Consider the following 13,094-nt stretch of genomic DNA (forward strand, 5'->3'; position numbering starts at 1 on the left):
TTCTGCCGCTCCTCTACTTTTCTCTTCCACTGAATATTTCGAGACACAGAAATGGCGAATGAAACACTAAACCCCGGGCACAATCGCAACAAAGAGCCCAACTCTTGAGTGCTTTTATAGCTGAAGGAAATGCTCCTGCCCTCCTCTATATTTCCATTCAGTTTATTTGTCTTTTTGAGTTAACAGAATCTACACCCATTCATGTTAAAGTCTTTGTCCCATGACTACAGCACATACATCCTGTTTTTTTCTTCTTCTTTGTATGTCAGTGGGTTGATATCTTCCCTCTTAACATGCTGCATCTCCTCTGCTCTTCCCTTTCGCTCTCCACACGAGGAGCTTCGTTTTGTTTTACAATCCCATTATGTCTGCAATTGGATTTCTGTGGAGCCCTTTTAGAGCCGTCTGGCTGAGCTACTAAACCAGCTTTGAATTAAGCAGCTCTTGTGGGCGCTTCCCTAAAGATACACAATACCCTTTAACATACAAAGGAGAGCAAGGGGAAACCAATGGCATCCACTGGAAGTGGGGGGGGGGAAAAAGTGTTGATTCCCAACATTGTGATAGTAAATGGAAGGGCGTGTTGGCAACATGTGGGAATTTCTCTTGAACTTTATAAATCTGAATTGGACATGCGTCAATCCCTATCCCCCAGAAGAGGCTGGAGCTCTGCTTTGAATTGCAATGACGTTCTGGTGTTTTCCCTCTGTTTCCTCTTCTGGCCTTTTTGATCCTCGGCCCAACATTCCCAGTATCTCCCTCCGACCAGATGGTTTGAAATAAGAGTATTTGCAAAGGTATTAGGGCTAAGTCACCCTGCCTTGTTCTCCTCGCTGCTAAGCGCTGAAACAAATCATCGGGAATGATGAAAGCTCAGAGCTTCGGCCTCACCAAATCACATCAAAAGGTCATTTTACACAGGAAACGGATCCTCTAATGCAGCTTTAATTACTTCATTTCATACAGCATGTCATATTTCAATTCCTATTGATAAATTGATGATTGAAGTTTGCACGACTTTAAACTGTGTTACAGGATAGTTCATCCTGCATCTTACAATACTCAAAACACACATTACGGAGGCCGTAATATTGGCCTTTAGAAGTTCCCTTCCTAATTCAATAACAATGGAAAAATCAATTCCTTTCCCCTTGGGAGCTGAACATTCTTTTATCTTTTATAAAGAATGAGGACTCTGGATTTTGAATTGTGTACCCATTTCCTTACAGTTGGCAATATGGAAAAACAATTACAGAAAGGAAGGCTATATTAATAACTTAAAGATTGAATAGGTAAGAGAAATATGTGAATGGTATGGCAGGCACCAACCCAACTGTTCACCCTTGGGAGATGTTGAGTGTAATGCTCTCCACTAAACACTAAACACAGGATGGAATAGCTTTTGTTGGAAATGTTCCTCCTGTAGTTCCAGAGATGGTTGCCCAACACTTAACTAAGGCATGGTATGCTTGTTTTTTCTTCTTATCTGTATCTTTCTCACTTTCATGTTGCTCGATTTTTCAATTTCAATTTTGTCATTATGGTTCTTGCACTTTTGGAAGTTTATTTACAGTAACAATGCATGATAATCACACGTATGCATAGTTTTTATAGAACAACCCGTGATTTTCTGTATCTGCTGTCATGATACTGGAATTTCTAACTTTGATGCAAAACTTTGAAACATTTCAATATTCGATTCATTTTTGTTACCGTGGGGAAACATTGAGAGCGTACAGTTTTTGATTTTTCTATTAAAAGAAAAAATATACCAAGGCTATAACATGAAATCACACCTCGTCTTTTTCTTGTAGCAGAGAACAGCTGTTGTATGTCTATCTAGTCAGGGGCATTTAGTGTGAACTATTAATGGTTTCAGAGCCCACTCAGATCAATATGTCTACGTCCAGGAATTACTTAACGAACTGAACCAGTCAGACTGAGTAGCTTTGAGCCTGTGACGGTGTGGCATTAGTCCATGTGCTGCTGAAGCTGTGACGGCAGCTCCTCCAGGGAGGTGAGCCGATGCTCTTGAGGAACATCAGGTTGGTTGTGTTTGTTGTGTCGGTCTAATAGGAACCCATGGATGCCCACCGAACGAGAGGCGAGGTAATCATTCACATAGTGGTCCCCGATGTGAGCTACACCCGCAGCTGGTACTCCGCATTTCTGCAGTGCCTGATGAAAGATGGCTGGACATGGCTTTGCTATACCTGCTTCTTCTGACGTTATCAAAAAGTTGAAGTGAGACAGCAGGCCACAAGCGCGTAGAATCTCTTCGAGGCGGCTGTCAAAGTTTGATACTACGCCCAGCTTCAGCCCTAAAGAAGCGCAACTCTCCAGGGTCTTCTTTGAGTCGGGAAATACCTAAAACAATACACAATTATTAGTGGACATTTTCAAAACAACGATTTTAAAACGGAGCCAAAGAATTGTTTGACTATGACTAATCACAAAAAATGATTTATAAATAAAACGCCACGTCATCTGTTATTCACCTCCCAGTTCTCTGCATTGCAGAAGTTGTGATAAAGGTTGTGAGCCATTGTGTTTAGCAGGGCTGGATCCTGCACCTTGCACTGAGAGAAAGTGTCCCGCACCACTCTCATCCACCAAGACCGTCCGTCCAGGCCCTGAGCGATGCCATAGTTCGTGTACCGGCTGGAATGATGTCGGTATGCCTGGCGGAAAGCAGCTTCCACCTCCACAGGACTGAGGTTCAAGCCTGCTCGTTCAGCTTCCTTGCAGTACTGTTCTCCCACTGACGCACGCACCTTCAGCAAGGTGTCTTTCACATCCCATAACACCCAGCGCAGAGTAGCTTTCATTACACCTACAGTGACACCACAGACAAAAGACAGATTATTGATATTTCCTCATCAAGTTGTTTCTATAGGGATGATTCATATAAAGGCCTGCGTCTAAAATCATTGAGTAGTCACTAGAGCACTATACTGTCATTCCCATTTATAATGTTCCCCATATTTCTAGTGTCAATAATCCAATCCGATACAGTGAAGTCATATTATCCCAATAGGAAATATAAAAACTACAATAGGCCGTTTTACTAGCACACATTTTAACTTGTCATAGTAGGAAACATACAGGTCTTTCTTTTCATAACATTAAACGCCTACAGGGCATTGCTTAGGCTGTAGATGTGTGTAGCTCTGCTGGCAATTAAATGAGATCATCAGACTAAATAATGAAAACAATAAAAGGTGTAAATTGATGAAAACGTGATCTTTAATCATCTTACACATGTTTTACGCTGTAAAATAAAAGACACAACAAGGCTCCACACTTTTAAGTCTGTGGTGTGAACTTATGGAACAGCTTGAATGAAGAACTCAAGCAATTTCTAAACTTGTTACAGTTCAAAAAGAAATATAAGATAATTATTCTCACAGGGTACAGGGATGAAGGGGTCTAATTATTATTGTTTGTTTATTGTTGTTTACTTATTTTGATTGTTATTTATTCTGAATTTGCTGTTTGTTTGTTTTTTCCACTCAAGTTTATTTACTAGAATAATACTATTTACATAGATGGCCATGCCCATAAATGGACATGCCCTCGGGGCGTGACACGCACATACGTTGGAGCTACGCGTTGGCGGTAACTAACTACGTCACTTAACTACAAGCTGTCGTTTCGGACCCGAATAAAAGATAACGTACCGGGCTCCCTAAATGTTCTTGTTTTCTCTACTAACGTAGAAAAACTAGCTAACGATATTCGTTCATTTTGTAATGGTTAAATGTTTTCTTGCTCACGAAGCTACGTTTGACAGCTAACGTTACTCCAGGAGACACACCAAAAAAAAGCTGTGACAGTTGAAACGTACCGCAGCCAAATCTCCAGAACTGTCAACGGCTGTAAATAAGGTTGACGTCAACTAACCGAGCAGCAACCTTGTTTGTCGTCTTCTTTGCTGTTTTTACGGCAGCTGACTTCTTCTTCTTCTGATGTTTTATGGCAGTTGCTAAACAACGTAATGGGGCTTTACCGCCACCAAGTGGTATGGAGTGTGAGTCAGAATTCTAAGTATTATTTCCTAATTCTAATCAAAAAGAAATAATTAAGATATAAAAATGTAACAAAATAAATACATATTATATTCTCTCTATCAAATCTGTTCTCTTAAAATCCTGAAACAAAAATGAATAACACTGATGTCAATGTGATTCTGCCTTGTGACTTCCTTTTCTTTAACCCTTACATGCCCTGACATCCAAAAATGTAGTACATCTAATCCCATCATTTTGATTTTTATACAATGTTTTCTGCATCTCTGCTCTGCTGTTTGAATGACTGGACTTCGTAGTAGTAGAACTGCCTTTATACATCCACTACAGCAGGTGGCAGTGTGGTCAGAAAGAACGGTCTATTTGCCAGGCATGTACGCATGCGCGAAGTTTAGCGTGCATGCCGTGATGTCAAGTGGAGTAAAAACAACCGAAAACAAACCGTTTCCTTTGAAAAAGCATGGATTTTTTTTACCTTTATAACGTTATAATTGTTTTGTAAAGAAACGGGTTAAAGACTTAATGTTACTAACATGGCAACTCCAGCTGTCCGGATGTTTCGGAGGTTAGAGGGTCTGTTTTGTGTGTACAAACCGTCTGGCGTTCACTGGAAACTCGTTCGGGATAGCATCGAGACAAATCTTCTTAAAGGTGAGGACGTCATATCCTTAAAATCTCATCCTATCGTCCACCAAACACTCCCAATTACACTTCTGTCTGCTGTCACAGTGAGTCATAATACAGCAAATGTGCAGATCAACGTTTAGTCTTTAACCTTGGATTTAATCAGTGGCGTGGAGAACATTTCCGAGGAAGCCAAGTGAGACACAACCTCTAAAGCTGTGTATGTTTTACGGGGTGGGAGCAGAAAAACGGATGTTGCCGTTTATATGTTGCCATTTCCCGTGTAGTCAGTTGCAAATATGACTTGTCCCCCAAAAAATTCTAACGAAAGGTTTGTCAGTGGATTATAGGAGTATCAGATGTACTTATAAACGTACTAAAAGTTTACCAAAGTGTCATACTCAGAAAGGTCCCAATTACAAAATGGCCACCGCCAGGTCCTTAAAATAATAATAAAATGACCATTACTCCTATGTATTCCTCCTAGACCAGGAATACTGGTATCTGATACATGTTTTAGCCATTTAATATTCTAATTAGCATATGTGCATGATGGATAAGTGATTACAAGTACAATTATATATCAAAGTGAATGTTTACAAGCATATTTATAAAAATATATATTTATAATTTATATGAAAAATAAGTACAATTGCATATTTCTCCTTTCTCGTATCATTTTGCCTTGTATTGGTGGTTTCTGTGGTTCGTAACCATTCTTTTGATTCCAACAAAGAATAAATTAATCAAACTGTGGTACTGTAAAATTAGTCAAAACAGGGCTGCCACGTGAAGGCTCAGTACCGCTAACCCCAAAAATGTTTGTTTTCCATCCATCCATCCATCGTCTACTGCTTATCCTGTATTTAGGGTCACGGGTGGGCTGGAGCCGATCCCAGCTGTCAGTGGGCGAAGGCAGGGTACACCCTGGGCGGACCTGTCCACATGAAAACGTTTTTAGTGGGTAAACGCAGAAGTCTTGTGCGTTTCGCCCTGCCGTCCATACGGATCCGTCGTTTTCGCGGCCTGAAAACGCACTTTTTTTAAACCAGCTCTCAGGGTGGAAAAGAAATAAACGACACCCCTCCGTTTCGTGTTCGTTTTCGTGTAGACGGCGAAAACAAATACGCTGACGTCATCGTCCCGCTCCTTGACCCTCGAGCCTGACTTCTTCCCCCGCCACGTCTCGTAACAACAACAATAACAGCGGCCTCCGTGCTCGTAGCAGATATTCTGCTCGTCTGTACGTCGGCGTATCAGGGCCGCTGTATGAAAGAAAGAAAAACGGAGCCGAGAGAGGGGGGCGATATTCCGGGAAAAAAGTCGCAGATATGCTACTTTATTACGATGCTAACAAACAACCGCTAGCTAACTTCCCATGAATGTAGGCATTTATTTGTCTAATTAATCCATCCCAACGTGTGACAACGCCTCGTCAAGGTCCTTAGGGTGACGGCTGTTGGTGCTTATTGTTGGTTTTATTTATACGGGCCAAATTGTCATCTTATGGGTGTTTATTGATCGGGTGGTCGGGCGGAGATTAGCCGTAACTCTCACGTGTTGCCATAACAATGGCAAACATCTGGTCAAGCTCTGTCTCTTCTTCTGCATTTTTGTAGCAGAAACAGCGCCGCATAAGGGCCTGGAATATGTACTACAACGCGCTGAGTCGTTTTCAGTGGATTCGTCTGGACGCAGATTTTCTTGAAACGACGCCAAGGCAAAACGGAGAAAAAAAGTTTGTTTTGCTTCGTCTGGACGGCCCAGTAGAGACAGACAACCATTCACGCACATTCACACCTACGGGCAATTTAGAGTGATCAATTAACCTATCCCCATCCTGCATGTCTTTGGACTGTGGGAGGAAGCCGGAGAACCCACACTCACACGGGGAGAACATGCAAACTCCACACAGGGAATCGAACCCAGGACCCTCTCGCTGTGAGGCGAGAGTGCTACCCACTACACCACCGTGCAGCCCGAAGAGGAAACAACTGAACAAAATAGAAAAAGATAGACAGAGAAAATATTTATATTAAAAATGCAAAAAAAATATAGAAAAATATATATATGAAAAATGGGCTGCACGGTGGTGTAGTGGGTAGCGCTGTGAGGCGACAGTGCTACCCACTACACCACCGTGGGTCCTGGGTTCGATTCCCTGTGTGGAGTTTGCATGTTCTCCCCGTGTAAGCGTGGGTTCTCTCCGGGTTCTCCGGCTTCCTCCCACAGTCCAAAGACATGTAGGATGGGGATAGGTTAATTGATGACTCTAAATTGCCCGTAGGTGTGAATGTGAGCGTGAATGGTTGTCTGTCTCTACATGTCGGCCCTGTGATAGACTGGCGTCCTGTCCAGGGTGTACCCTGCCTTCGCCCAATGACAGCTGGGATCGGCTCCAGCCCCCCCGTGACCCTGAATACAGGATAAGCGGTAGACAATGGATGGATGGATGGATGGATGTTTCCTCTTCTTATGGTTGATTTTTTGTTTTTTTGTTTTGCACTGTGACCTTCACTGGATTTACCATTTAGTCACTACACTCCCACACGTCCCATAGAGGTGGATTATTGTGATTCTCGCAATTCTCAAGTTGGCATGGTGTACAAGCAGGCATACATGGTAGTCCATATGCCCTGCAACTGCACCGTTGTGTTCAGCAGGCAGCTGTGCAATTGCAGTTGATCATCTGCAGGAGGCCTTCTGGGGCAGCAGTCTTGCTGGTCATAACTGGCAGGAACCAGTTCTATATCCCCAGTGGTTTTTGGTTGAGGACTTGGTTGGAGGCAGATGTTCTGGAGCAACAAATGATTTGGCGGTAACGATTTTCTTGCTAAAAAGGTTGTACTGCAAAGAGGCAAGTGAATCGTTACTCTTTCCACCAAAAAAAACTGCCATGGCCTTGGTCCCATGGTCCTCTATGACATCCCTTGCTTGTTGTTGGAGCAGAAACACATTTGCACAGGACTGGATGGTTGAGTCCCAAATGCATCCACCTAGCTCCTACGAAAAATAAAGCTCTTGTCGAATTCGGGGCGTTGGTTAAATGTTGAATATTTAGATAATGCCGCAATGTATTGAACTGATAAGGAAGTTGATCAAAAATGTGTGAGTTTGGACTCCCTCAGATTAGTCTGTACTAATCTATTTATTGTAAGCTCACTAGCATTACATTGCACATAATCGACTAGTTAGCATTAGTTTAGTTAGCATTACTAGTTACTGCCCTGAATAAGAAGGGGGAGGGTGGAGCAGGAGTGGAAGGAAGGAGTGGTGAGGTAGATGGATGAAGGGTGTTTTTTATATATACATACGTACATATTTATGTACTGTATATATTGTGGGAGAAACCTGAACACTAGGAGAAAACCCTTTTACATTGGAGGTGAGGAAGGACAGAGTGGAGGGAGATAGAGGTGAGGTAGTTGGATGAAGGGTGGTTTTATATATATATATACATAATATATATGTATATATTATGGGCGAAACCTGCACACCAGGAGAAAACCCTTTTACATTGGAGGTGAGGAAGGACAGAGTGGAGGGAGATAGAGGTGAGGTAGTTGGATGAAGGGTGGTTTTATATATAAATATATATATATTATATATATATACATAATATATATGTATATATTATGGGTGAAACCTGCGCACTAGGAGAAAACCCTTTTACATTGGAGGTGAGGAAGGACAGAGTGGAGGGAGATAGAGGTGAGGTAGTTGGATGAAGGGTGGTTTTATATATATATATACATAATATATATATAATATATATATATATATATATATATATACATAATATATATATAATATATATATATATATATGTATATATATATAATATGCTGGGACACGGCCAGGTCCTTTTGGAACTTGTCCTCCAGGTTCTTTTTCTCGTCCTCCATCTGTTGGACTTTTGTCTCCAGCAGGTGGATGCTCCTCTCTGAGCTCTGCTGGGACACAGCCAGGTCCTTTTGGAACTTGTCCTTCAGTTCTTTTTTCTCGTCCTCCATCTGTTGGACTTTTGTCTCCAGCAGGTGGATGCTTGTCTCCATCTGTTGGACTTTTGTCTCCAGCAGGTGGATGCTTGTCTCCGAGCTCTGCTGGGACACAGCCAGGTGCTTTTGGAACTTGTCCTCCAGTTCCTTTTCCTTGTCCTCCATCTGTTGGACTTTTGTCTCCAGCAGGCGGATGCTTGTCTCCGAGCTCTGCTGGGACACAGCCAGGTCCTTTTGGAACTTGTCCTCCAGTTCCTTTTTCTCGTCCTCCATCTGTTGGACTTTTGTCTCCAGCAGGTGGATGCTCCTCTCTGAGCTCTGCTGGGACATGGCCAGGTCCTTTTGGAACTTGTCCTCCAGTTCCTTTTTCTCGTCCTCCAGTTCCTTTTCCTCGTCCTCCATCTGTTGGACTTTTGTCTCCAGCAGGCGGATGCTTGTCTCCGAGCTCTGTTGGGACACAGCCATGTCCTGCTGAGAGAGACCCTCATTGTTCCTGAGTTGTAGGATTTCTTTGTCCCACTGGTGGATCTGCGCCTCCTGCATCAGCAAATCTTTCATCAGGTGGTCCACCTTCAACTCCTGCTTCTGCATGGTCTGATAATGTTTCATCAGCTGGTCGAGCTCTGACTCCTGCTTCTGCATGGTTTCGTAGCTCTTGTTTGTCTTCTCCTTCTGTGTTTGAAGACGTTTCTCTGGCTGGTCGACCTTCAACTCCTGCTTCTGCATGGTTTGGGCGCTCTCCTTCTGGGTCTGATAACGTTTCCTCGGCTGGTCGAGCTTCGACTCCTGCTTCTGCATGGTTTGGGCGCTCTCCTTCTGGGTCTGATAACGTTTCCTCGGCTGGTCGAGCTTCGACTCCTGCTTCTGCATGGTTTGGGCGCTCTCCTTCTGGGTCTGATAACGTTTCCTCAGCTGGTCGACCTTCGCCCCCTGCTTCTGCATGGTTTCTTTGCTCGTGTCTGTCTTCTCCTCCTGGGTCTGAAAATGTTTCCTCAGCTGGTCGACCTTCGCCCCCTGCTTCTGCATGGTTTCGTATCTCTTGTCTGTCTTCTCCTTCTGGGTTTGAAGATGTTTCCTCAGCTGGTGAACCTTGGAGTCCTCCTTCTGTATGGTTTTGAAGTTGATCGTTTCTGTATTAGATCCTATCTCTAGATTGGACTTTCCTGCAACACCTCGAATAAAGGTTGTTTGTTCAGTACCTGCACTATATTTATACACTCTGCAGTGCCACTGCTTTGATGTCTCTGTGATGTCATCAGAATGGAATGGAATCACAGAAGGAAAAAAAACAGTGATGTGATCAGAATGAAATGGAATCAATGAAATGGAATGCTCTCTCTAAACATCGAAGCCACCACTTCTTTTAAAAAATGCCTGAAAACATCTTTATAGAAAGGCCTTTTAGCTAAACTATTTTTATAGTTCTCTCTCTCTCTCTCTCTCTCTCTCTCTCTCTCTCTCTCTCTCTCTCTCTCTCTCATTATATGATTATTCAGGGAGCAGGAATCCTTGTCAAAAAGGAGACAGGGCCAGCAGAATAGCCGCTGTAGCTTGGCGCTACCAGCTAGCCACTCAGTGCGGACGTAATTCTCCTCATTAAAGGTCCGAAAACCTTTCTTCCTCTCCGTACTACGGAGCTCTAGTTTTGGTGTTGGCCGGCCGTCAGATTTAATCCGGAGTTGCTGTTGTAGAGGCAGTTTAGTAAAATTATTTTTGACAAAATACTCCAAATCTCCACCCTCCATAATCACGCTTAAAAAATAGCTATCTTATCAAGAGATGAACACAAAGCAACAAATCTTCCATTATTTCGTGAAAAAAGTGATTTTTTTAAATGATAGTTATATTCTGAAAAACGCCACTGGATTTAATATAAATCACTGCATCCTGTTGACCCCGTGTGTGTGTGTGTGTGTGTGTGTGTGTCCCTTTTTATAGGTTTAAATGCTACACCGTCTCAGGCAGTTCCTCAGGAGGTCCGCTTCTTGGCACACCCAGTCAGTGAGAATGAAGCATCCAAGGGACTCACTCTTTCCGCGTCCTCGGTGCCGGTACTGTCCAAGCATCCTCTGGGTGTGTATGTCCACTTCACTGCACAGCTGCATCTCATGACAGCGCAAACGTACAGGAATATCGTTTGAACTGATTTATAATAAGTCAATTCAGTGAAAGGTCATCGTGCACCTGCTGCAGCCAAAGAAATGTACCACGACTCAGTGAAATGAAAATGCAGTTTATGTCTTTGCTTATTGACTTCATATAAATAAAATGTGTTCCTTCTGTGTTTTTCTTAGTGACTGGACCTGAATTCCAGCATATGAAAGTTGGTGTAGGACATCGCCTGGATGCATCCTCTTCTGGTGTTCTGGGTATGATTTGGAACGGATTGAATTAATAAGAAATCCCTTTTTTTCCTTTTCAAACCATGCATTTAATATATTAAATCTCTCACGTACTCACACCCTTTTTCTTAAAAATGTAGTTCTTGCTGTTGGGAATGGAAACAAGGCCCTGAATGAGCTATACAGATCACGAGTCACAAGGGTAATTTCTCCTTTCTGCTTGTTTTACATGAGATGCAGTGAAAAGACACCGGTTAAATTCTGTTTCATATGCTTCAGGATTACACTTTGGAGGGGGAGTTTGGGACCGCAACGGATGATTTTTCTCACACAGGCAGAGTTGTGGAAAGATCCACCTACGGTAGGATACCTTAGTTTTCTTCTCTATGTTTTCATTTCCATCACTTTGTTCACTTAGTTTTAGTTGAGAAGTAATTGTATCTAAAGCAACTGGTTGACTTTACTTGAAATAGTTTCAAGTAAAGGAATAGTTTCACTCAGGATATTCAATAATATTGTCTAATAGCCATTCATGCTGTCATACTGCTACTACAAATAATTGTATATTCTCATAAGTATATCTAGTAACTTAGAATGTTATCTGTGTCTTTGTGACATTTACACCTTTTGAATAGAGGACACATCACATGTTTATCGCTGGCCAAATCTCACTGCTTCAGCTATTGTGCCTTTGAATGTGTCTCACCCTAACATATTGTGTTCAACAGGTCACATCACACAGGATAAGCTGGACAGAGTGTTGGCGATGCTGCAGGGAACCCATCAAAAGGCTTTGTTAATGTAACTACACCTACATTTCTATACACATCATATTGATAGAATATGTTTTGCTCTTTAGTTCCTCCTTATGACACTGTTTTTCTCTGTGCTTAACTTTAGAATAAGACACATGATGAGTCCACATAGTGCTTTCAGCAGAGCCACAGTGACATGCTAAATGGTTGTTGGTATAAATGTGGGTAGATGACTAGTTTTTCTTTCTGTACAGGTATTCTAACGTAGACATGCGCTCACAGGAAGCCTATGAGCTGGCTGTGCAAGGTTTACTGGGTCCAGACGGGAAATCACACCCTGTTTTGACGGGCTTGCGTTGCGTTCACTTCCAGCCCCCCAACTTTACTTTAGGTAATTAATCTTCAGTCGAGCACACAGGAAGCCTCATTTCACAACGTAAAATATACAGATTATCTGGAATATTTGCTGATATTTTATTTTCTGGTCTTACAGAAGTGCAGTGTCTGAATGAAACTCAGAAATATCTGCGCAAAGTTGTGCACGAGATAGGACTTGAGCTGCGCAGCACAGCAGCGTGTAAAGGCGTTAGACGGACCAGAGACGGCCCCTTCACTCTGCAGGACGCCCTGATCCACCAACGCTGGACTGCTTCTGATGTTAAACAGGCCGTCAGACAATACCACTCCTCTAAAAAAAGGAGGAAGTATTCCCACGCACAGATCAAGGACCCATCATCCCAGCCTGCAGAAGAGAGTTCACCACAGTAGAGAAAATGGAAGCAGCAGCAGGTACAATTAAGTGACTTGTAGCTGTGAGGAGCAGATAATACAAGTCCCAGAACGTCTCTATAGTGACTCTAAGAGCCCGAACTTCACTCAGAAAAGATGTGAAAGACCACAGATCCTTGTTCTTTAAAGAGAAAGTATCAAACTAGACACAACCCATTATATTATCATTTTGCTCTCTATGCAAACTTCTCTCCATCTGCAGAGAAACAAAGTATTTAATATGTGAATATTGTAATGTTTCCACTTGTGCTAAATCTTATGCAGGTAATATTAACTACTAACTGAAGGTGAGAGTTATGAAATAAACCGATTTTTTTGATATATCTGTTTAGTTGTCCTATCATTTGATAATTTGAGTTTGTGTCAGTAGACAAGATGTTACTCTGCTTTAGTACAAAGTTGTTGGAGTTTACTAATTGAACACTGTCTATTTCCTGTAATTAGTGGCTCATTACGGTCCATTTTTCCTTCCAGGAAACACTTATTTGGAAAGTGTTCTGAAATTATGGCCATATAAAAAAAAAGAAAGACAGCAAATTGACATATTTTCAGATTTTT

General features: G+C 42.3%; 2 protein-coding genes across 2 annotated transcripts; one reads left to right on the top strand and one right to left on the bottom strand.

Annotated features, from left to right (window-relative positions):
- Positions 1 to 204: 204 nt before the first annotated feature.
- hdhd3 (haloacid dehalogenase-like hydrolase domain containing 3) lies at positions 205 to 3,997 on the bottom strand. The gene is made up of 3 exons (XM_084038943.1): positions 3,848 to 3,997; positions 2,499 to 2,833; positions 205 to 2,367 (listed from the first exon to the last, which is right to left on the bottom strand). Exons 2-3 carry the CDS (start codon positions 2,826 to 2,828, stop codon positions 1,972 to 1,974), a joined length of 726 nt encoding a protein of 241 aa, XP_083895069.1. The 5' UTR covers positions 2,829 to 2,833; positions 3,848 to 3,997; the 3' UTR covers positions 205 to 1,971.
- Positions 3,998 to 4,406: 409 nt separating this feature from the next.
- trub2 (TruB pseudouridine (psi) synthase family member 2) lies at positions 4,407 to 12,857 on the top strand. Its single transcript, XM_084038887.1, has 9 exons — positions 4,407 to 4,679; positions 10,589 to 10,723; positions 10,945 to 11,019; positions 11,133 to 11,194; positions 11,272 to 11,353; positions 11,721 to 11,793; positions 12,002 to 12,138; positions 12,241 to 12,546; positions 12,683 to 12,857. The coding sequence occupies exons 1-8, from the start codon at positions 4,562 to 4,564 to the stop codon at positions 12,513 to 12,515; spliced, it is 957 nt and encodes a 318-aa protein (XP_083895013.1). The 5' UTR covers positions 4,407 to 4,561; the 3' UTR covers positions 12,516 to 12,546; positions 12,683 to 12,857.
- The last annotated feature ends 237 nt before the right edge of the window (positions 12,858 to 13,094 follow it).

This window comes from Eutrigla gurnardus, assembly GCF_963514095.1.
Source record: "Eutrigla gurnardus genome assembly, chromosome: 2".
In the NCBI taxonomy this organism is placed as follows: Eukaryota; Metazoa; Chordata; class Actinopteri; order Perciformes; family Triglidae; genus Eutrigla; species Eutrigla gurnardus.

Bases quoted from the DNA above. Each gene is read 5' to 3' on its own strand.
- hdhd3 (XM_084038943.1), bottom strand. From the start codon at position 2,828: ATGAAAGCTACTCTGCGCTGGGTGTTATGGGATGTGAAAGACACCTTG. The intron at 2,368-2,498 runs GTGAATAACAGA...GTATTGTTTTAG, and splicing joins GCAATGCAGAGAACTGGGAG to GTATTTCCCGACTCAAAGAA.
- trub2 (XM_084038887.1), top strand. From the start codon at position 4,562: ATGGCAACTCCAGCTGTCCGGATGTTTCGGAGGTTAGAGGGTCTGTTT. The intron at 11,195-11,271 runs GTAATTTCTCCT...CATATGCTTCAG, and splicing joins ACAGATCACGAGTCACAAGG to GATTACACTTTGGAGGGGGA. The intron at 11,794-12,001 runs GTAACTACACCT...CTTTCTGTACAG, and splicing joins CATCAAAAGGCTTTGTTAAT to GTATTCTAACGTAGACATGC.